This window comes from Pseudorca crassidens, chromosome 6 (assembly GCF_039906515.1).
Source record: "Pseudorca crassidens isolate mPseCra1 chromosome 6, mPseCra1.hap1, whole genome shotgun sequence".
In the NCBI taxonomy this organism is placed as follows: Eukaryota; Metazoa; Chordata; class Mammalia; order Artiodactyla; family Delphinidae; genus Pseudorca; species Pseudorca crassidens.
In genome coordinates this window covers 57,932,149-57,957,412 of record NC_090301.1, presented here as the reverse complement: position 1 = coordinate 57,957,412, position 25,264 = coordinate 57,932,149, and the positions used below count along the sequence as shown (strand labels likewise).

The 25,264-nt window shown below is 39.6% G+C and overlaps 1 protein-coding gene across 5 annotated transcripts in view; it reads right to left on the bottom strand.

Annotated features, from left to right (window-relative positions):
* Nucleotides 1-1,059: 1,059 nt before the first annotated feature.
* Nucleotides 1,060-25,264, bottom strand: part of CHN1 (chimerin 1) — a 176,501-nt gene continuing 152,296 nt past the window's right edge. For all 5 annotated transcript variants that reach the window (XM_067741479.1, XM_067741482.1, XM_067741480.1 and 2 more), the window contains 6 exons: nucleotides 23,750-23,834; nucleotides 14,086-14,259; nucleotides 13,287-13,364; nucleotides 9,589-9,726; nucleotides 3,267-3,372; nucleotides 1,060-1,849 (listed from right to left, as the gene is read on the bottom strand). In XM_067741479.1, the coding sequence (XP_067597580.1) occupies nucleotides 1,678-1,849; nucleotides 3,267-3,372; nucleotides 9,589-9,726; nucleotides 13,287-13,364; nucleotides 14,086-14,259; nucleotides 23,750-23,834 (753 nt within the window). In that variant the 3' untranslated portion in view covers nucleotides 1,060-1,677. The remainder of the gene's footprint in view (nucleotides 1,850-3,266; nucleotides 3,373-9,588; nucleotides 9,727-13,286; nucleotides 13,365-14,085; nucleotides 14,260-23,749; nucleotides 23,835-25,264) is intronic.

The window sequence follows — 25,264 nt, the reverse complement described above, 5'->3', positions numbered from 1 at the left end:
TCCTACTATAGCCTAAGGGTAAAAATATGGAAAAACTCCATATTTCTGTCAGTTTCCGTTATCTTTGAGACAGTCTTTTTTTTTTTTTTTCTGCGGCACGCAGGCCTTTCACTGCTGTGGCCTCTCCTGTTGCGGAGCACAGGCTCCGGACGCGCAGGCTCAGCGGCCATGGCTCACCGGCCCAGCCGCTCCGCGGCATGTGGGATCTTCCCGGACTGGGGCACGGACTCGCGTCCTCTGCATCGGCAGGCGGACTCTCAACTACTGTGCCACCAGGGAAGCCCTTTGAGACAGTCTTGAAAGCACTAAGGATCGAAATGGCAAACATGGAAATGTGTCTTGTATTACTTTTTCAGTTTTTTTTTCCAAATAAATTTACCTATTTTATTTATTTATTTTTGGCTGTGTTGGGTCTTCGTTGCTGCATGCGGGCTTCCTTTAGTTGCTTCGAGCCGGGGCTATTCTTTGTTGTGGTGCACAGGCTTCTCACTGCAGTGGCTTCTCTTGTTGCGGAGCACGGGCTCTAGGCGCGCAGGCTTCAGTAGTTGTGGCATGTGGGCTCAGTAGTTGTGGCTTGCAGGCTCTAGAGTGCAGGCTCAATAGTTGTGGCACACGGGCTTAGTTGCTTAGTTTAACACGAGCGTTAAAAGTAATTCTTTTTAGTTAGCCCTTTTTCTTTTTCTGATGGCTCTAGAAGGAACTCCTGCCTGCGCTCCCCACTGCCCCAAGAAGTTGAGAAAATATTCTAGATTTTTGCCAGAGTATGCAAGAAGAAAAATAAATTCAATGAACGGGTATTCTATTTCTAAGCAGTTTAAAATTATTTTTTTAGGAGCTCAACGCAAAACTTTCAACAGTAAACAAAAGAGGTGAGAGGGTGTACTCAGTATTAAATAAATGGCCAAACACATTTTTCCAAATACTCTCAGTCATGAGAAAAAAGTGAGCTATCAATATTTTTGATTTCTGAAAGCCAAATTTAATAAATTAATAACTGCATGCCAGATAAAAACACAAAATTACAACTGAAAACCAATAATAATTTAACAGAAAACGCTCTGCGTTGTACTTTTTTTATTGGTAGAGATAATTTACTAAAGTAACAAATCTGAAAACACATTTTGCTTTTGCTGGAAAGAAAGTACTATGCTAGAGAAGAACTAAGAGAAACCAGAAATAAAGCATTTGAGAAAAGCAGGCATATGTTATAGTCTATGGCGATGCGGCAGCCAGAGGTGCTGGTTTCTCCATTTGTGTGCATGTTTATGGAAGCATCAGAAACCAGTGACGCAGGACCCAAAAGCAAAGTCACGACAGAGTTACTCTGTGAAACATGCTGGACTACAACCACAGGCGACCCAGGACGAAGGGGTGGCGCAGGCTTGGTGTCTCCTTTGTGTAGGGTTCCCTTGCCAAACAGGGGGCTAATCATGCACTAGCTTGAGTTTCTCTTAACGTGATAAACACCCAGGACTACTAGAACTGGAAAGCATGTGTTCACTGTTTTACAAGGACAGCGGAGCAGTGCTATGAAAACAATGGGAAGTTCCTTCATTTTAATCTGGTTATATGCCCAAACTTCTAACCAAGAAATAATTCAGCTATAAGAGCCAATTAAATTACTATAAAACATTCCTTCATCAGTAAAACATTTCTTTTTTCCTTCAAACTAAAAATTTAAAATAAAATGTCTTCATTTTTGATAAGCAGCTCCACCACCAGTCTCTGATATCGTATATCGTTCAGGGCAGCCATGGCGTCTAGTTCGGGAGATCTCATGAGGGTTGGGCCGAAAACAATCCCAAGGTTCTCTGCGTTCATCAGATTCTCCTTTTCGTGAAGGGTCACTCTGAAAAATACAAGGAAGGGAGGGTGACTTCACGTAGGCTACGGGGGTCTCTGGCGTGCTGAAACACTAAAACAAAAGATTCACAGTAAAGGTTTGTGCCCACTGATCAGCTCTTTCGCTAGGTTATTTCTCTGCACTTCTCCTTAACTTCAAAGTACTGACTTTCCTTAACGTAAATGATGTTAGTAAATAATTTAAACGTCTGGCGATCACTGGAGCTGAAGCCTGAGTTGATGTGCTGGCCTGCGTGGAGTCAGTTCTATTTGTGGATTCGCCTGCCACAGCCTAGAGCTGCAGGGGTGTGTTTGTAAACAGAGAAGGGACGGGGTCATCTTGATAATTCCATCAGCTCTCCCTCCACTTTGGCGAGAGCTTGTTTCCTATAGAGCATTTTTGCCAAGTTGAATGGTTTATTGAGTAGTTAGGGAGAGAGTGGTAGCCATATTAATAGGAAATGGCTCAAGCTAAGCAACCTCGTCAGGGAGTGTATTTATATTCTTTTTACTGCTACAGAAAAGGCACAGAGACTATAATTTGAGAGTTATTCCTTTGTTTTAGTGTGGAGTTCTTAACTGCATCCACATACACAGCAAACTTGAATTTACAAGTAAAGCATGTGAAAAAAAGTTTTAACTCATGGTGCTTTTAAGGAGGGAAACCATGTAAATCCTTAAAAGCACCATGAGTTAAATATTCACTTCTGGGTAACTCGCACCTAAAGGCATACAAAAGAGATGTCAAGTTCTGCTGGGTTTTTTGGTTTCTGATTGGTACTATAGTTGGAAATCCTAAAGCCACTAAAACTTGGTCATATAATTTTAAAAACCTTGCTTCAACTGGGAGAGATGGAGGGTGACCAAGCGGGGAAATAAAGCCGTATCACCGTCAATCACTTTAAAACATTCAACCGGAAGTAACTGAAATATTTTATTTTCCATTCTTCTCTTTACTCCTTATTTTACTCCATCACTTTTTACAGCAGGTTTCAATATTGGCAACATTAATTCAATAATCTAAAATGCCAAGTCTGAAGTGCCTATTTTGGAGCAAGACACAAGTGAGCTTCCTTGCAAGTTGCTTTATTACACTAACGCTAGTGTCTTTACAGCTGCAACCTTTTCCCTTTCCACAAAAATTAATGCATGTCCTTGGCAGAATATTGGTATTTCTAACATATTTGGAACATATATTTGAACTGCGGATACATTTATGTTGGTGTCAAGTCTGCACTCAGTATTGTAGTACATTTTTTTTAGCATTCCTTCTCAATGTGTGCAATTTTACACAAGAAGACAAGATACCTATGTATTTATTCATTCATTCAATAGATCATTTGTCCTTTCTTTCACCTTTGCTTTCATTTGATTCTTAACATGTGGATGTGGTACAAGTATAAGCGTCCGAGTTGGGAACTTGCCTCTTTAGATGCGCCATGAGATACCGGAGGGTTTCGCAGTGAGCGGGCGGCAGCAGTTTCAGTGCTTCATGAAGGGTTTCTAATTGCTCATCGGGGTCCATAATTTCTACGGTAGCAAGATGAACACCAAGGAGAGAAACTTTAATAGACAACTGGTACAAAAGGCCCGTTTCATTCTATTCTTGTGGTGATCTTCTAAAACTGACAAGAAGTGCTTTCTCACAGGCCCTCGCCCACAGCTTTGGAAAGTATTTTTAAGGTTCAAGTCTCAGATTTCCAAAAGTTTAGTGTCAATGTGGCAATATCATTTACTTGGACTTTTGGGGAGAGCACCTAGTGTTTTCACTTGAGGGTCCTAAAGTCTGATAAATATGAAAATTGGATATTGGATGTATAGGATGTAACTATAAAAAATTCAGACACATAATAACATATGCAAGGATAAAAACATATATTCAAATAAGGTCATCTTAGAACATTACAGACATACTGAAACAATGTTGCACTGTTCAGAATATTTTGAAAATCTCCTTTCAGCAATGGTATACAAGCGATGCTAGCCCAGTGCCCACTGCAACCCCTGCCAAAGTTTTATTAATTAATATTCATGCTTTTTTCTTTGTAGACCAAGAAATGTATCATCCAATATTTACTTCCTTTATTCATTAGACTTAGTTTTAAATTATTTTGTTACATAAAAAAGTCAATTCTATGCTCAAAGCACAATTCTTCTACTTAAGATATTCAGAAGAATGCAGTACAGACTTTGAAGGCAATTCCAAACGTTCTGAGTGACAACAGGACCCCTGAAATAAATGTGACTCTTACAAAGGTGTAACTTTGAGGGGGACAATCTTCATTTGGATATTTTAGTTCTGTTTTGGCCAAAAAACCACATTCCTTTGAGGTCACAGACTGCGTTTAATTCATCAATCACTTACATATTCAGAAACAATAGACATCTTCGGAATTTCATGCTCTCAAAAAGAGGACCATAGCACATTCCTGCTTCTACCCAAACGTCAAGAAGATGGGGGTGCCTTTAAACGCTGGGCTTCAGGGCAATTGCCTTTAAGTGTTGGTTAGCAGCCTTGAGATGCTGGAAGGCCATATCTGACCAGAATACAACATTACCAAGAATCCTACTCTTTCTAATTTATAAAACAAACCAACTCAACGGCAATGTACTGGAGTCAGGTAAAAACTGATATAAGATGAAAGTGAAAAGTTCCTAGCATTGGCAGAGCAGATGTGATAAATTTCAGAATGTGAACAGTGACCGAAGCTTTCTAATTCAAAGAAACTTTGGCCATTTTACAGTTTCTCCCCAAAGCTTCCCCAGAGTTCTTGGTTCATTTCTTAGCAATAAAGAATGTATTGTTTGCCTTCTGCTATGATAAATAATGCATAGTCTTTGAACCATGGGGCATTAAGGTTCGAAGTGCCAATTCATCACAGCAATAATATCTCAGATACTGAAATCCAATCATTTACTTTCTAGAATGAACAGAAGAAAATTCCATTTACTATAGAAAACTATTTATTTTATACTTAGCTATAGTTTTTATGATTGGACTAATTAATTTGAAACTACAGTATTCTGGAAATTGAAAAAAAGAGTAACTTAGTCTCCTTTTCACTTCTATAGTTAATCTTTATAAGGAGACTCTTGAGATAGTGTGAAATTAAGGACAGTGTAGGTGGCCTAGCAAAGAAACAAAATTCCCTGTTCACAGAGAGCTTTCTACTGGAGGCAATAGACAATAAATATTCTATCTTACAGTTTATACTAGATTAGAATGAGCGCTACGCAGAAAACAGCAGGGTAAGAAACACTGGGAGGGCTACGAGCGTGCAGTATTACGTGGGATGGTCAGGATAGGCCTAATGAGAATGAAAGTCTCGTGTACAGACTTTGAGGGAGGGAAGGAATGCAACCCATGGAGATCTGGGTGAAGATGGTTCCAGGCAGAGGGACATCTGAGCCATGGTTCCGAGGGGAGGGTGTGCCTGTCATGTCTGAGGAGAAGCGAGGAGACAAGTGTGGCTGCAGGAAGCTGAGCAGAGAGGAGCAGATGGGGGTGAGGTCAGAGAGGTAACACGGCACTTTATCACGGCAGGTGCTGTGGGCTAGTCTAAGAACACGGCATTTACGGAGAGAAATGGGAAGGTTCTGCATGAGGGAGGGTCAGGATCTGACGTACACTTTTCACAGTATTGCTCCTCTGGCTGCTACGTGGGAAACAGGCTACGGAAGGGCAAGAGTGAAAACAGAAAGACCACTCTGGTCGTGATTACAAAAATCCAGGTGAGGAATGACGCTAGTTTAGACCAGGTGGTGGCAGTGAAGGTGGTAAGAAGTTGCTGGATTCTGGGTATATTTTGAGGGTAGAGTCCAGAGGGTTTCTTGATGAGGGATGTATGAAAAAGAGAATAATCAAGAATGAGCCAAGGTTTGGGCTTAGGCAATTGGAAGGATGGAGCCTCAATCAACTGAGATGGGGAAGATCACGGACGGAGGAGGTCTGGGGGGAAGGTCAAGAGTTCTGTCTGAGATGTCCTTCAGGCATCCAAGTGAACATACCGACTGTGGACTGATCTGGGGTTTAGGGAGAGGTCCAGACTGGAGCTATAAATTTGGGAACATATGACAAAATGCATTTGAATATATGGATGTTAAGTTGACAAAAATTCTTCCCTGGAATTCATTTCTCCTTTTTCCCCACTTAGAAGAGTCTTGCCCATGATCAATTCTTCAGAGAACACAAATCTTTAGCCTTAAGAAAACCACAGCATAATTTAAGAGCGAGACAGACACAGTGGAAGGTACTCTGAGATGAATGGCCACCATCAGTTGTTCAAATATACGAAAGGCTTGCATGGGGGAGAGGGTGACACTGGCACTACCGCCAATGGGAGGGAGTTAAAAGCAGGCAGATTTCCCTGCGCATCTGTCAGTGGACATCTGTCTACCAGCGGACGGGCCGCCTAGAGAAGCAGTGACCTTGCAGTTACAGGGTATTTAAAAAAGAATTTGTTGTAGAAGAAAGTCTAGTTATGTGACCCCTCAGAGTAGCTAAAAACGCTAAGATTCTACGGTTCTTAATATAAAATTATGTTGACTCAACAAATATTTTTGAGCACCTATTACGTGACTGGGCACTGAGGGAAAACAAACAGGAGAGGACCCCTGCCTCTGAGGAAGTTACAGTCTACTAGGGAAGACCAGACATGACTATAACTTTGGCAGGAAGGAACAAGGCTGTGAAAGAAGGCCAGCCAGCGCAATGGGAATCCAGGGGAGAAAGGCGGCCTATGGCTGCGAGGTCCAGGGAAGGTCTGGAGGATTTGGGGATGTGGACGTTGTGAGGGCAGGAAATGAGCGCTCCGAATCTGCATCAGATCTAGTTACAAGCTCTTTGAAAGAATGTAGTGTCTAATTCTTTACAGAGAAACTCAAATACAAAAAGAATAAAACTTAGGCAAGCAAAAGGGGTGAATCAGTGGCAGAGCTGAGGGGAAACGCGGCAAGCTACCAGGCTTCTCTTCAGGACATTTTAAGTTGCTGAGGACAAAGAACTCTGGGTTTTCTCTCTGAGTTGATCTGACTCGCTCAAGGTTACACACTGACTGAGTCATGTAGCTTCTAAGATCTTCTGGAAAGAGCTCTTAGACTCCTTGGCCAGAGGAAGGTTTCTCCATTCAGCCTGACCAGGAACTCAACTGTGGCAGTGCTGTTTCCACGGTGGTTGGGAAGCCTCCGTGCACGTGGGGTTATTGAGCACGGCCTGTGAGAAGCATCTGTCTTCTGGGCCTTTGTACTGTAGGGCACCGATTTCTTCACTGGGGAGAGGGAATGAGGAAGAAGTGCTGGGTAGACCAAGGCTTCTAGGTGGTTCATAAGTGAGTTTCCAGGGGATCACGAAGCTCTTCAAGATTTTGGTTGGGTTGCCCTGGCCTCCTCCACCCTTGAATCCTTTTCTTCATTTCCTGCCACTACTCCCTTCCAGCTTTCACCCAGCAGCTTCTCCAAGGGAGGCTGCACGAGCAGAGCTCAAACAGCTTTTGCAGGAGAAAGCTTTAACACAAACTCTGATTTTTTTGTTGGCAAGGGCTGCTAATAAATGCCAGACACCTGAGACCTGAAAAACACGGCCCCAGTTGTTTTAGTGGCTGAGATACAAAAAAGTTCTGAGATACAAAAAGCTCATCGGGAGGGGTGAGCTAGCCCTGTCCTTTGTTTGGAAAGGGTTCCGCCCCTCCCCTCCTATCTTCCTCCTCCGTTGAAGCCTTTTGTACCCTGTTCCATCAGGCGAGCCAGGCTATGTGTAGAGTTGAGACAGCACGGCTTTGACAGATATGGGTTTGAATGCCAGGGCCACCTCCTCTCACCATGTGTCCCTGGACAATTTACTTATACCTGTAACATCTCATTTCTTCTAAAACAACATCATGGGTGTAAAGTGCCTAGCACCATTCCTGACACCTAGTATATGCTCTATAAATCTTAGCTTCACTCATCTTCCTTATCTGCTTATACAGATAAGAGAATGGCTTTATCTATGCATCTAAAGAATAAAACAGACTCTACTACTAGGAAAGACATGTTACAAGGACACAGTGTTCCGCAAACTTTTTGATATCAGTATCAAACACGTACAGTAAACGTTTATATTGTGTGTAAGTATTATGCCAGGGTTTTTGATGTCACACATCAAAACAGTTTTATATTAGAAGGAAACGGAATTTCTACCTTGATTTAGGAAAGTTTCTTTCTTATGATGTGCTTTCAAGAGCTCTCTGAGGGGTGACATAAGGGGGCTTGCTGATTTCACACCGGAGGGCTGTTTCAGACACAAACCCAAGAACAGTGACAAATGCTTTGGAAGAATAATAAAGAGGGGAGATTGTCCTCAGCAACTCAGGTGGGTGTGGGGAAAGAAGGTGAGGTAGTTTGGGGGTGTGGGGCAAAAGGCCTTAAAATCCGTAAGGAGTGCTTAGATTTTTCTTCTAAGTAGATAAAGGGGTTGTGTAGTGTTCATACCCGGGGTTTGAATCCTGGCTCTGTCCTGTGCTAATCGGATGCCCTTGGGGTAGCCACAGAGCTGAGTTTCAATTTTACTAGCAAGCAACAGGGGGCAGGAACACCATCCAATGGAGCCCCCAGAGTTGTGCCGGGGGTCAGAGCAAACTGAGGTCTGAGCAGCCCTTTGCGATACAGGTGTATGTCAAGTGCCTTCCAGGTTAGTGGCGATCTGACTTATCTCTCTGGGGAGGAAACCTCTGCCCCACCAAAGAAGAACCCATAAGCTCCCTGAGAAAATTTTCATGATCTGCCCTGAATCCCCAATTCCCATGGAAGAGATCTAGAGTCTTTTCAGGCTTCTAACATGAACGTTTGTAAAAACCAGTGTAATTCTCACAGCTGTTCTCTACGTGAGAGCTTGAGCTGACGTGCGAGAAATCAGGGCTCCATGGAACTAACCACAAAAATTCTCAACACAAGCTCTGAAGGAGAAACTGAAAGTTAGAACAAAGCAAGTTTGTACTTGTGAAATTTCATAATCAGAAAGCAAATCAGAGTTACTCAGGAAGTGATGTTATTATTTAAAGATTAACACAGCATATGGTTTTTAAGAGAGAAAAGTAAATGACAGAAATAGCCTATCTTTTCTAAAAAATGGTAATGCCAACACTTAAAATCTGTTAAGAATTCCCTTCTTTAAAAAAACAAGTGTAAGTTACAGGTAGGATTTTTGCCCCATAAATAAAATTTGGCAAATGAGCCTTTGTTTTTTCTCATTTTCATCTTAACTAAAACTTAAAAAATAACTTTTTGATCTAAAATAGTGCTCCTTAAAGTATAATCTATGAACCCGTGCCAGTTTGCAAACTGCTTATTAATGGCCTGTCACAGGATAAGGACAGAAATTGAGAGTAAGAATTTATATATTTTATAGCATTCTGACAGAGTAATTTTCACACTTGCTGAATCTAATAACAAATAGTTGGTCTTGTTTTTTCAATTTTATTTCTCTAGTTATTTTTATCTTATTTTACAAAAGTACTGGTCCATATCTAGGAGAACTGGTATAAGCCTTACTTTGGAAAATACATTGCAAAGATGCTTCTGATGGTAGAAGTCATAAACAACCTATGTTAGAGAAGAGTTCAAAATTCTTGTGAGTGTATTAGCCATGGAGAGAGGCCAGGGAGAAATATTTCATAAAATGCATTCAAGATACTCAGCAGAAAAAACAGGAGATGTGATTACCAAGAAGAGGCGATTTGTCAGGTTACAAATGCACGCCTTCATACTTACTGGCAGACTCTATAAACTTAGGGTAGGCGTCGTATGTGATGAGTGGAATTGGTAAATCTCTGAAGTACAGTTTCAGTGCACCAGTGATAATGTTGATATCTTCATACATGTTCACAGAAATATCTGCTTTCTCACCATCTTTGAAGGATGTTAAAAGAAACAGAAGTAAATATCTGGATTCATAGCACTTTTAACAAATAACATTTTTTTGTATACTGTTTTTAAAGATGAGCAATGCTTCAGTGTAACATCAAATTCACTGTGCTGAAACATATATATATTTTTCTGTGAAAGACAATCTATTTTTTTGAATTTTATATTCTGAGGTTACTCATTTTTCCATGTTTAATGATGGAGGGAAAAAGTAGGAGATGACTGAGGTTAACAGAAATATTTTTAAATTTCATGAGTACTTGAGAATTCCTACGGGAATAATGTGGGGTTACTTTTTTTTCCTTTTTAAAATAAACACAGAGAATGTGAAAAATAACAACTGAGGTCCTCCAAACTTAAAAAAGACCCAGCACAAGAGGCCACCTTTGATTCACCCCAGGTTCCCAGACCTAACGTTAGATCTTGCCTGAGCCCTGTGGGTAGGAGAGGTAGTGAGAAGTGAAAAACCAAAACAAAACTTTAGAGTGTTGATATAACAAGAGAAAAAATTACAAAATAGAGGAAATTTTAGAGTTGCTGGGCCTTATGACTCTCAAGCAAAGCTGGCATTCTTTCAGGGTGGCCCCTTCTGCCCTCCCCCTGCACTTAGTACTTTGTTAAAACAGCTGAATTTTCATCTACTAAAGACTTAATTAGCGTCTACTCTGAGCTAGATCTTATACTAGCTTTCTTTTATTCCATTTAGCTTATGAAAGATTTTTAATGATTAAAAAGCAGCCTCTTATATTTGGTAGTGATATATGTCCATGCCACTCTCTCACTTTGTCCCAGCTTACCCTTCCCCCTCCCTGTGTCCTCAAGTCCATTCTCTACGTCTGAGTCTTTATTCCTCTCCTGCCCCTAGGTTCTTCAGAAACTTTTTTTTTTTTTTTTTTTTTTTAGATTCCATATATATGTGTTAGCATACAGTATTTGTTTTTCTCTTTCTGACTTACTTCACTCTGTATGACAGTATCTGGGTCCATCCACCTCACTACAAATAACTCAATTTCATTTCTTTTTATGGCTGAGTAATATTCCACTGTATATATGTGCCCCATCTTCTTTATCCATTCATATGTCGATGGACACTTAGGTTGCTTCCATGTCCTGGCTATTGTAAACAGAGCTGCAATGACATTGTGGTGCATGACTCTTTTTGAATTATGGTTTTCTCAGGGTATATGCCCAGAAGTGGGATTACTGGGTCGTATGGTAGTTCTGTTTTTAGTTTTTTAAGGAAACTCCATACTGTTCTCCATAGTGGCTGTATCAATATACACTACCAAATGTAAAATAGATAGCTAGTGGGAAGCAGATGCACAGCACAGGGAGATCAGCTTGGTGCTTTGTGACCACCTAGAGGGATGGGATAGGGAGGGTGGGAGGGAGACGCAAGAGGGAGGGGAGGGCTTCCCTGGTGGCACAGTGGTTGAGAGTCTGCCTGCCGATGCAGGGGACACGGGTTCGTGCCCCGGTCTGGGAAGATCCCACATGCCACGGAGCGGCTGGGCCCGTGAGCCATGGCCGCTGAGCCTGCGCGTCTGGAGCCTGTGCTCCGCAACAGGAGAGGCCACAACAGTGAGAGGCCCGCATACCGCAAAAAAATAAATAAATAAAAGAGGGAGGGGATATGGGGATATATGTATAGCTGGTTCACTTTGTTATACAGCAGAAACTAACACACCATTGTAAAACAATTATACTCCAATAAAGATGTTAAAAAAAAACAAACATGTATTAAAAAAAAAAAAAAAAAAAGCAACTTCTTTCCTACACAGCTGTTAGAATGGCTAGAATCCAGAACATTGATAACGCCAAATGCTGGCAAGGACGTGGAGCCCCAGGAACTCTCTTTGGTTGCTGGTGGGAATGCAAAGTAGAACTGCCACTTCGGAAGACAGACAGGTTCTTGGAAAGCTAAACAAATGCTTACCATATAATCCAGAAATCACACTCCTTGGTATTTACCCGAAGGAGCTGAAAACTTTTGTCCACACAAAAACCTGCACACAAATGTTTACAGCAGCTTTATTCATAATTGCCAAAAAAATGGAAGCAAGATGGTCTTTCAATTAGTGAACAGAGAAACTGTGGTACATCCAGACAAAGGAATATTATTCAGTGATAAAAACAAATGAGCTCTCAAGCCATGAAAAGACACGGAGGAACTTTAAATACGTGTTGCCAAGTAAAAGAAGCTGGCCTGAAAAAATTACATACTGTATGATTCCAACTATATGATATTATGGAAACGGCAAAGCTATGGAGTCAGTAAAAAGATCAGTGGTTGCCAGGAGTTCAGGGGAGGAAGGGAAAGAACAGGTAGAACGTAGAGATTTTTATGGTAGTGAAAGTTCTGTATGACACTGTGATGGTGGATACATGATGTTATGCATTTGCCAAAAACCACAGAACTGTACAACATAAAAAGTGAACTTTAATGTAAACTATTGACTTTAGTCAATAATAAGGTGTCAATGTTGGCTCATCAATTATAACAGATGTAACTGTATGAATGAGAGATGTTAACAGAGGAAACTATGGGCAGGGGCAGGAGAGGAGGGATTATATGGAAAATCTCCCATGGCCAGTGGCTGGGAATGGACATGCTCAGTTGCTACCTTTCAGAGAAAAAGAAATGCCTAACATTCAATCTGGCATAGATTCAGGGTTGTTCCTGATGCCATTACTTCATGTCATTTTCTTCAATCTTATCAAATATGTGGGCTGACCTAGATTTCCTCCTACTGGGTTGGTAATAATATCTCATTTATTTTGTCTTCTGTCTCTGTTTGCTGTAAGAAGTCTGTGATGGGAGGGGAGTGTAATGGAACTAGAAATTTGTACTTGCAAAGGAAAGAGGCTCTTTACAATCACAACTCCTATTCTGTTTCACTTCCTGTATTCAAGTTTACAGTTCCTTGGTACCACCTACTCCAGTGCTCAAAACAAAGACAAATTGGAGAACCATGGCAACAAACCTTAATTTAAACGTTAGTTAAAAGAAAAGAAGTCCCATTGAGCTCTTCTTTGGCTGGGTCCTTCCTCCCACAGTGGGAGGTCTGATGCCAGAAGGTCCCCAGTTCCTCTCAGATTCCTGCCCTGACATGAGCTCAGACTTTGATAACGAGATGCCGGGGAGGCATGCAAGGCAGGCAGAGTTAGGTGGGCCACCGCAAACCTGGAAAATCTGAGATCTGCAATGACTTAGATTCCCTCCCCTACATCCACCTCCACTGTTTTCTCCATGGTTCTTGGTAAATTTAACTGCTACGTATACATTTTGGTGAACGTGGACCAGGCTTGGATACTCAAATGTTGGTAATACAGTTAAATTTTATGCTTATTTCTCACCCTGAAATTTAACAGTTTAATACTTACAACTAATACAAAAAATAATAAAAATTATAAGCTAAGTCTTTTCATTTGGCATAATAATCATTAATGATTTAGAAAAATAATGGAAAGAATAACATAAGAAATTGTGCCTTTTTTGGCAGAGAATTATTGTCCTAAGTTAATGAACCTGCTGGAAAACACACCTCTGTCAAAAGCCATCTTGACATCTTCAATTAGGTCACTAAATCCTGAGACTCGGTACAGTCCTTCAGAATTAAGACCTGTAGAAATAAAGCAGGGAAGCTAATTAGTTTCTTTGGGATTATGCCTTTTCTTCAAATTTTAACTTCTCATACTTTAGGCTGGGGAAGTAATGTGTCAGGAAGAATGATGAAATATACATGTTTAGAAACCTCTTCGCACTTTTCTCCTAAAATAAAACCATTTCACTCACAGTTCTTTAATTCTGACCTACTGTGACTTGAATATCTGTAATTTGGCTCATCATTTTGTCTAACTAGATCAAATACCTTAGGTCTTAAGGGAAATTATTTCATCACCCCCTTTACACCATAAATTCTTTTACATAATGGAAGACTAAGATAAACTATATTAATAGGCATATAGCAGTTTTTCCCAAGTGGCAAAGAATAATTAGGGTGCATGCAGTTCTGGTTTTTGGTTTTTTGGCCTAGGATAGTTTTAAACAGAGCATTTATACCTTTGCTTTTTGGACCTAAGAAAAAATATAAAAACTGAGAAATGAATTGGTACCTACATATCAACTTTTACAGACAGGAAGCATCAACCATAAATATATTTTAAGCATATTTCTTATAACTGGTTAAATGTACCTTGAAATCATGCTGGTTAATTATCTGTTAACTGATTTCAGACTTTCAGATCATTTGTTATCTGAAATAATTCCCCCTAAACTTGCAGAAGAAAACTTGGTTGTGCAGTGAGTTACGACTGCTCTGAACCTTGCTGGAAACGCCTCACCTCGAGATTCAATCTCCCTGATGCACATGTCCACCACCATGGGCCGCTTAGTGATGTGGGCTTTCACGAGTGTTGTCAGGTCACAACTGTACACCTTCTTGACATGTTTCAAGTCTGGCTTGCAGTCATTTGGGACCATCTTGGAACACTGCTTATGAACATTCAATCCACAATCTAAAGAATAAAGAAAGGAAAAATTCATTATTATTTTCAGAATTTTGAGCATTCTGGAGGTTTATTTTGGCAAGACACTCCAACTTGAATTAGGTTTAAAAGGGGACTAGCTTCCAGCCTGCAGAGTGGGGGAAACATTCTTCTCATTCTTTAGGAAAATTCTGATTTTAAGTTAGAAGACTAGAATTCTAGCTCATGTTCCGTCATTTACTTGCTGTATGGTCTCAGGAGAATACCAACCCAGGCCAAACAAAATTAGTTAAGTGTTCAATTAAATGTCTACAAAATGTAACATTACACCAACTAGCCAACTAAAAATTTAAAGTTCCATTTCTTTAAAGTTATATAAAAAATTATATTCAATGTGGATATAACTGCATTTTAATAAATCTGATATGAGGTGGAATTGAACCTCCAAAGTAAGAGTATCCCAGGGCCCTCTTAAGTTGATGCTGCTCATATGTGTATCTACTCCTAACTCTTTATATATATATGTATAAGATAATGAATATAGAATACATCTAGTAGCTAAAAATAGCCACAGTTATTATTTGTTACTACTATTATCAACAGCTTACTAATGCCAAGCACTATTCCAAGTGCTTTACATTATTTACAGAAAACTCTATAAACCAGGTACTTTTATTCTTCTCTTTCATAAACCTGATGAAACCAAGCACGTACGTGTTAAGTAACTTACCCATGGCATTTAGTACATTTGAGCTGAAATTCAAGGCTACAAAGATTGTAGAGTCCACGATTTTAACACCTATACCATATTGCCTCTACTGAAGTTGTTCCTTTGCTTTGCCATTTTATTGGGTTATAGCTTCTAAGATGCCAGAGCCCAAATATTTTCTAGTTAATATTTTGAGGTATTTTATTTTCAACAAGAAGAGCACAATGGCATTTTAGAAGAAATAGAGAGGGATACAAATATTTTGCTAAATTGGACCTAAGAGACATGGACCATACCTGAATCATTTAACTAAAAATAAATGTCACCTTTATGTCTGTTTAAAATATTACCCGTTTGTTTTTAAGTTCATGAAAACTTGATGCTGACCTCCCATAAATCCAATCCAACTGAGGTACACACAATTTATAGCCAGGTCTTAATGGATTTGAAAACCATACAGTCCCACGACCACTGTCTGTGGTCCTTGGGCAAGCTTCAGTTTTGCTTGCTGTTTGGGCAGAAACAGGAGCATAACACTTACCTCACAGAATTGTTATGAGAATTAATAAGCCAATGCATTCGAGGTGATTTGCATATTATAAAATGTTAGACAAATACCGATGATCATCATCATTATTATGACTTTTGGTAAAGCTGAAATCTAGTTATATATATGGCAGTAACAGTTAACAAAGACAAGGAAAATTAGCCACAACTTATAAATAGAATTGTTCTTTCATTAAATATGTAGATATTACCAACTTGAAAAAAGAACTTAAGGCTTGTGGTGACACTAAGGGAAGAAGTCATGTGTACTGAGCACCTCCCATGTGCAAAAACAGGCTAGGTGTCGAGGGAAGCTGAGTCTTTGAACATGTGTGTGTAAGTGAACAGCACTGGCGATGGCACAGCCCATGCTAATAGTGTCCAAACATCGTCATCACTAAAGAAGAACAGGTGCTTCTTTGAATACGTAAAGGCTGCCAGGGCAAGGAGCTGAATCTGTACCATCTGAACAAATGACCCAACACTGTTCTGTGTAGTTAAATGATGTCCAAATGAATACATAACCTGAACCCCAAATTCCTCTTTATTCTATATTAGATATAAATAAGATTTCTGATTCAATCATAAGGGAACTCAATGGCAATGGCCACTTAAAGGACCTCATTTCCCCTGAAATTTTAATGTTTTGTATAACTTCCGTAATTTAGAGTTAGATCTAGAATCTATTAGCTGTGTGATTTTGAGGGGGTTACTTAAACTTTCTGTGCCTCAGTTATATAAAATGGGAATAATAATAGTATTTATCCATTAATATTAGATCTATTATTAGGTTCTATTATTATGTTAATGTGAGGCTTTCATATTAATACACGTAAAATGCTTACACATAGTAAATTGTAATTGTTTACCATGACTCTGTTATTATTTAGAAGAATGAAACATTTTGAGAGGCCTTTCCTAGGTAGTGCCCCAGGGTTCACTGTAAGGCATTGTCATAATCAGCTTAAGGTCAGGAGCTAAGCTGACTTCTAGGCCAATTCTGTGTTCGTCAGATGTGAATGCCAGGTCCTGAAAAGGACTTGGATGCTGGGGTTATAGCTGCTTCCTCATCTACACTGTTCTTTATACACTTCATTTACATAAACATACCTCCAAATAGGTACATCATTTTTCTCTGACTGCTTTCACCAAATCTGGGGAGTCTTCAGCCACCAGTTTTTCAAATATCTTCCACCCTCTCACTCTTTATCCTCTTCCGGGACTCCAACAACACAAATGCTAAATCTTCTGTTCTACAGGTCTCTGAAGCTCAGTTCACTTTTAAAAATCTATTTTTGCTCTCATTTGAATTGGATAATATCTACTGATCTATCTTCAGCTTCACAGATTCCTTCCTCTGACATATTGTATCTACCATTGAGCCCATCCCGTGGGTTTATTTGTTAATAAAATTTTCAGTTCTAAAATTTACATTTAGTTCTTTCTTATATCTTTATTTCTTTTCTGATATTTCCTATTTTTTCATTTGTTTCAAGAGTGTTTCTAATTGCTTCTTGGAACGTTTTTATGATAGCTGCTTTCCTTGTCTGATAATTCCAACATCTCTGTCATCTCAATATTGGCGACTGTTGATTATCTTTTTTCATCTGAGTTGAGATTTTCCTGGTACTTGGTATGAAATGTAATTTTGAACTGCATCCTGGATATTTTGAGTGTTATAAGACTCTGGTTCCTACTGAAATTTTCAACTTTAGCAGGTAGTTAACCTGTTTAGATTTAGAATGCAAATCCTGGCATACTTTCATAGGCTGTGTTTCAAATGTCAAACTAGGTAACAAAGCCTTCGTAATGCTACTGCAGTGCTATTTTGCCTACCAAACATGTATCTTATGGCAGGACTCTACCCTACATTCTGGGGAGGGAAGAGGGCCATGTCCTAGTTATTATTGCAGGGTAGGGATGGAAGTCACAAACCTGGTCGGGGAGGAGTGCTGTGCTGCATGGAACTGCAGGGTGGGCACGGAAGAGAGTTCCGATCATGGTCTCAGCTGCTTCATTACTGCAGGTCAGGGATGAAGACAGGGCTCTCTGCCCGTAGACTTGGGCTGAGTGGGTGCTGCTTCTACTATAGGCGGGGGAGGGAATGAAAGTCAGGGTTCCACCCACAGTCTCAGCCAGGGAGGGGTTCCACTTTCTTCCTGCAAGATGGTGATGGAAGACAGGGCTCTACTCACAGACTCACAGGAGAGAAGTGCAACCTTGTTACTGCAGAGTGGGATGGAAAATAGGGTTCTACCCACAGCCTTCTGCTGCAGCATCCAGCAGAAGTCCGTGGGTAGGGGTAGCAATGTGGCTTTATCATGGTGTTCACCTGGAGAATGGTAGATACGGCTAAAAGACTTCTGTCCGGCTTGGGTGCCCTTTTCCCAGGGCTTTGGCTAGGAAGAGCCAGCTTTTCTTGGGATTTGTCTGTACCTATTGGCATTTATGGGTTGTGGGTATCTTTAATGCTCAGGCTGGGATACACAGGAGTTTCAAAAAACCCCAAAATCCAAAATACCACCAGGCAACTCGCTTCTGGGTTCCTTGAGTCCTGAGGTCCCTAACCAGCCTTCCTTCTTTTACCCAACTTTCAGTCTTTTGATAATTGATGTATATATTCTGCCCAGGGTCTTTTGTTATCATTATTGTGAGGAATAAAACATATTTATTCAACTTGTCTAGAACTGGAAGAACTCTTACATAATATTTTAAAAGTATAAAAGTCAGCAGAGCTTCATTATCTAAAAATAATGTTGATGTGCCTCATATTCTGTGTACACGGAAGTCACAGGTCCAGCTGGAAATGGCTGTTAGTAACAACCTACCCCAGTGTCTTCTTTTCACAAAGACAACGAAGCTCAGAGAGGCTAAATGACTTGTTCAAGTTGCTCAGCCAGAAACTGGTAGAACTGAGATTTCAACCTTGGCTTCCTAATTCCCAGCCTGTGCTCGTCCCACTGAGTGATATATATACCACTTTTCACCAGCAGTACACCATGTACGCTGAGTTATTGTTTTCAGGGTTGAAGATGAACTTGCTATTTTCAACCTCTTATTCAATAATGTATGTTGTACCTATTATTTGTTGTATATACTTGAGTTTAAAAGGCTCTGCTGTATTTTACTGTTACAGAAATCTATATGTGATTTGGCAAGCACTTTTAAAAAGCAGCGATAAAACCTACCCATTATATTCTTGTTTTGTCACATTCTTTCCTAAGTAAGTGGAAATCCACTAGAAGGTAAAACAGTAAAATTTAGATGCATCCACAGAATATCAAAACATCTGAATGGCACTAATGGTCTGATACTAATATTAATGTTTTTCCTTTGAACGTTTGCAGTTCTCTCCCATTTTACACATCAGCAAATGCCTAATTTATTTGTGACTCAGTGAAAACTGGATAAAGAGATGACTGAGCTCAGATTTAGGTATTTAACAAGAAGGGAAATGTTTCCTAAACTGATATTCTTTCTTACATTTGGATAAGATTAAACTATGGGACAATATATTATGCTCAATTTTAGAAATAAATTTCAAAGGCCAAATTTTTTGGCAGAATCGGATATGAAGTCCTTCAAAAGACCAAAGGATAGGGTAAAGGCATTAAAATGAAGTATCGTTATACCCTTAAGTTCACAGTGCAATATACCAGCTCTGCGCTTGCTCTGAAAATTGCTGCTTCAGGGACTAGCAATATATCAATATTTCAGGTTGCCATTAAGACTTTATTTGGTTTTCATACTTATTTATTAAAGTCATATAACTCCTATAGAGTTCAGTTTCTCCCAGGGAAGCTCTACAGTATAAGTGAAAAAAAAAAGTCCATAAAAGATTATCTCATTTGTTGCATCTCTTGGTTTGGTGGGTTATTTTTATGTTACAATTAAATCACATTGCCCCCTCCCAATTCTTCCAAGTTAATAAGCACAGAATAAACACATGAAAGGAGGAATGAGAAATTCAAATCGTATTTCATTCTGTCCTTATTAATCAAGTATTTCTATTAGAATACTGACTTGAGGTTACTTTCAGATTTTCTGGGCTTGATTTCTCTAAAAAACATGCATGCTTTATATCTAAAAAGCACAGAAACCTATTTTTTGAAATAAATAGCTGATATTATTTATATTCTATTGATAGGATTAAGGGGTAATGTTAATGTGTGTTTTGAAAGGAAAGGTAATCATTCATTCTTTTCTATGAGTGTTCCTATTTTAAATTAATTGCAAATAGAAGTTTTATTTTAAAACATGTCTCTTAGCTGTCCCTACCTCCACCTCCACGCCCACCCAGGAAAAGTGGGACTAGCCCATTTCTAACATGCATCAGAAGTCATTATTTTCAGAAGCAAAATTAAGAAGAATACTTTGTTCTTTGAGATATTTATGAAAACATTGCTTTCAATTAAAAGGAGCTACATGAAAGTCGTAAGCAAGTCTAACCAATTTCTCATTGGGTTACAAGGACAAACATAACTTTTCAGGTACAATCAAAGCAGTAATTAAAATCGAAGACATTACTTCCCCTTCTCCAACCTAAAAGTTAAGTGCTTGTATACGCAAAGCAATAAATACATTTTATTATTAGGAAAAAAACTGCTGCCATTTCCTTTTGGGGGCCGGCAGCAATGATAATGATACACTGGAAAAATGAAGTCACTTTCATAAATAACCAACACTAAGTTGATGTGTCTGATTTACAATTATTATCCGGCTTAACTTCTTAGAATATTTTGGGAAGGCTAAAATGAAAACAATTCAGGAATGCTGGTGGAATAATGGTCTTTTTCATGAGAGAGATGTTTGGTGATCTTATAATAGATTACTTTAGCCTATAAGCTTAAATTTCATAAAGAAAGGAAAAATGGTCTGGGAAAATTATTCCATCTGAACGACAATGATCCTTTGCACTTAACTTTTGAAGGCCACTTACTTTGCTCGTAAAGGAGCACCACTCCCAAGCTGCAGTTAGATGGTCTCTTGCAACATCATTTTACTCACTTTAAAGAAGCCTAACGTAAGGGAGACTGTGGTAGGTGAGACGTTTAATGCCGACTGTGGAACCTCATGTTGTGGAGTTTTGGGAAGATCATGTCTGCAATGACTGCATCCCCATGACTGTCCCTGCTGCTCCCTCAGTTGTCCTTGTCAGCAGTGGGTGTTGAGCAAGCCTAGAGCTTTCAGTACTGAAGGGACAGCTTGCTTGCTATTAGCTGGATTCAGTCTGATTCCTTCAGCTACTCTGCCACCAGCCTGGTGATTGGAACATCACCCAACACTTCGCATAATGTTAAAAAAAAAAAAAAAAAAAAAGGGGGTGGTGGGATACAAAACTGCTGCTTTTGGCAAACATTCCTTTAAAAATTCCTGACAACCTCTCTTCTGCCTTGGTGGATTTTGAAAAAAGAAACCAGAACAAAGCAAGCTGTCTTAGGGATCAAAAGCAGATAAATACATCTCTTTTCTGATAGGCAGTGTTACTTCCATTTTTCTTTGGAAGTAAAAGCTTTAATGCTTAGTGGCTAATGTATTAGTCTCCTGTTGCCACTGTAACAAATAACCGTAAACTCAGTGGTTTAAAACAACATGAGTGTGTCATCTAACAGTTCTGGAGGTCAGAAGCCCAAAATCAGTTTCACTGGACTGAAATCAAGGCCTTAGCAAGCCTAAGACCTCCTTCTAGAGGTTCCAGGGGAGAATCTTGTTTCTTGCCTTGCCTTTTCCAGCTTCCAGAGGCTGCCTGCATTCATTGGCTCATGGCCCCCTTCCCCCATCTTCAAAGCTAGCAGCATAGCATCTTTGCTCTTTTCTGTCCTCTGCTTCTGTTCTTATACCTTTTATCTGACTCAGCCTCTTTTGCCTCCCTCTTACAGGGACGCCTTGGTCGTGATTACACTGGGCCACTCTGACAGTCCACAGTAATCTCCCCGTCTCAACTTCATTAACTTAATCACAGACTCTCCTTTGCCATGAGAGGAAACAGTCACAGGTTCTAGGCATTAGGAAGTAGACATCTTTGGGGAGCCAACGTTCACCCTACCACAGTTAGTTCTCTCTCTCGAAGTTCTTAATTCTTTGCATTGTTTTATATAAAGTAGATGGCTCAAAGGTCAGGATGAGCCACTTCAGATGAAAGAATCCCACCGTCAATCTAAATGTAATTAGCTGTCATAGAAAACAGAAGTAATTCAAATCCTAACCTTCCGTATTTTAAAAAAATGGGTTGACTTCTTCTTATATTGCTCAGTAATCGGGTTCCAATCACATAGAATATAACGCTTTTGAAGACAAGATATAACATAAAATGAAAAGGCTTTTCTTTACATTGTTGACATTTACTCACAATAAAAAGTGGAGGCTATTCAAGTGGGTGGCTATGGGATGGGGTGAATCATTTTCTTCCTTCTTTTCCTTCACATTATCACTATCATAAACATTCCAAAACATTTCTTCTAAACATGATATGGGGTTGTAGCATATGGCCAAAGATTATTCACATGTGCTGTGCTAGTTCTCTGCTAATAGCTGACTCAGAATTTCCATGTAGATGGCCTTCAGTCTTTCAAAATGTAAACGATAAACATCATCACTCTAGTAAAAGAAAAGCTTTTGAATTAGTGACCGTCTTAAAATGTGTAAGAAACCGTTGCAGTCTCAGCTGGTCAAGGCTATGTCATAAAGGCAAACCAGGCTTATGAAGACGACCATTCTTCGTGCAGGTGATTTGTGCTTTGGGAAGGGTACTCCATTTGCCTTTGAAACACCACAACGATGTGGATGTTCTTAACTACACGACTATGTTCCGTTCAAAGGCTCAACCACAACCTTCCTCCAGTTCAAAGGCTCAACCACAACCTTCCTAGTGATGGGTCCTCATCCTGACTCTGGGTAACCACCAGCCAGAAAGACAATGTTGTCCTCATTTATTCTCTGGGCAGAGAACTGCAAATGGGGCTGTCAGCCCTCTAGGATGTTGGAGGAATAAGACTGGCTCTGAGCTGAGGCTCTCCTTGACGGACACCTCTGCACAGTTCAAAGTCAAGACGTGAGGAATTCTTCCCCCTCCTCATGGCAGCGAGGTCCCTGAATGGATCTAGCTAGTGATACATGCCTGGAACCTTATCATGCCTTAGTGGTGCTAAGGGAGTTATAACTGAAGGAAGGGCGACTTGGAACGCTCACATGCAACGCATACCACACCTTGCTATTCAAAGAAAAGGCAATTTAGAAATAAGAAAAATCAAACCCCAGAAGTTTCTGCACATAATGGACAACGAAAATATTCCATTAGGAATCATGCCACAAAAGAAATGTGGATTTTTACAGTGCTAAATTTGACAGAATTACTTCAGTTACCATTTTGAAATACTTTACTCTTCACATACATTTTTAGAGTTAAGCTTCAGGCAAAAAGACATGTAAGAAGGTATTTTTTAGTTTTACAATTTAAATAGCAGAAAGAAACTTCTATGACCTAACATTACACATCTGAAATTTAAATACTTATTTTTAAGCCTATACCAGAATTTAGAGCAGTTTGAATAAGTGGCCAGTACTCAGTATAGTTGTTCTATACAAATGAATGTCACATTATGCGAATAACTACTTATTTCATAAAGCATTTCAATAAATCCCTGAGTTGGTTATTTCTTTATGTGGAAACCTTCAAGTTTCTAAATTTAAATCTAAAATACTATGGTCATATTTTATAAAGAGGATATGGCATATTCAAGATTTTAAAATGTCACAAACAAAATATTAGTGACTAAGTGGTTTTTCAGAATTTGGTAATCATCTTTTAAGATAAATTCACAGATTTTTAAAGCTTCAATTTGATTTCACAAAAGTTAGTAAGGACAATTCAGCTTAACAAGTTATCTTTAAAATTCAGTTTCTAAGGCAACAATCATAGGTCCCTGTACACTGCTTTAAAAAAATCATTCTTATAAATTTAGTTGCTGCAACATCAAAGGCAAGGCAAATATAACTGCCTTACTTTTATCTCCTTTTATCAGACTTTCTGAACAAGACAACTTCTCTCTTTTTAAAGGACCAGACTGCTGCCCATTAAGTACAAGAAGGTGAAGGGCAGATAAAATATCAATAGTCAAATTGGCTGCCTGAGAAATCCAGCCTGTTGCATGTCAAGAGCAAACGGGGGTCCAGCCCATTATATGTGCAGAATAGCAAAGCTCCTCATGAGTTACTCCTTGTAGTTTCATAACTTACACAATCAGGCGAAAAGGGAAGAGCTCTTACCTGCACATCTCACTCCCTGAGCAATGAGTCCCCACATGAAGTTGGCACAGTATTCACACCAGTGCGGCCCCCTGAATGTGTGGACCTGAAAAAGAGTAGTGACAAAGTGGCCCGAGGGGAGATTACAGATGAGGAGATTATTTCCCTTCCAAGCAGTCATACACAAGCCATAGTCAGTATCAAGAGGCACAATATGGTTACAGTTAGAAAAACCTTGGTTGAGTGGAACAGCCAAGCAGTTACAATTTCCTTCAGAGCTTGATTTCCTCTTTGTTTTAGAAATGGTGATAAATCAAACCAATATTCTGCTATTTACTTTTGAAAACCATTTCTACAGTGGAATTTTCCAACTGGTCCCCTCCAGCTGGAAGCAGTCTCATCTATGCGCTATACAAGTACGGGCATATTCTGAGCGCTGCGGCATGCATGGGGATGAGGAGTGATGTAGACAGAATCTGTCTATAAGGATTTTGTCAGATGATCCATCTCCTGTCCTCTGTGACCACAGTCAGGGCCACGGGTGGTGAAGGTGGTATTTAGTGGCTGGTTACAACAGAATCATCAAAAAGGGCTAATATCTGTTCAGAACCATTTGATACTATGTTAGCAAAAGAAAATGAATATATTTTAGAAACTGCAGAAGCTACAGTTGATCAGAAACCCTGTTTGAATACAGTAATTATTCACTCATCTTTCCAGCTCATAAAGGTTTTACTGCATTTGATTCTTTTATCCCTAAGAAAGGAACCTCCAAAGAAGAAGGATTCAAATGCCAAGATACCTATAGACTTTATGGATAGGAAAGAGAAGCCATTCTAGCTTAACCTAAATGAAAAAATATTGGTAGAATAGAGAAGCAATAAATCCAAACCCCAAACATTAAAGAATAAAAGAAAAAATATCTTGAATATTATCAGTAACACTTTAAGACTTCTGAGCAAATATTGGCTAAAAATGTACTCAAGAAATAAGTCAGGGCTTCCCTGGTGGCGCAGCGGTTGAGAGTCCGCCTGCCGATGCAGGGGACATGGGTTCGTGCCCCGGTCCGGGAAGATCCCACATGCTGCGGAGCGGCTGGGCCCATGAGCCATGGCCGCAGAGCCTGCGCATCCAGAGCCTGTGCTCCGCAACGGGAGAGGCCACAACAGTGAGAGGCCCGCGTACCGCAAAAAAAAAAAAAAAAAAAAAAAAAAAAAAGTCAAAAGAAAAGGGAGGGACAGGGAACAAGGAAGTTACTGATCTGTATCAAATTGCATTTGCTTGAGATAATTTCTTACATATATATGATTTCCTCCATCAGAAAACAGTAATACAAGAGAGTGAAAATCACAGTGTGACGATTTGATTTCAACATAAATATCTGCCAAAACAGCTTTGGCAAATAATGAAATTCACAGCTAAGACTATCATTGTTACTACTGTTCTATTTATATAAGTGATTTTTTGTTTGTTGGTTGGTTATCTATTTTATACACAGTAGTGTGTATATGTTAATCCCAGCCTCCTAATTTATCC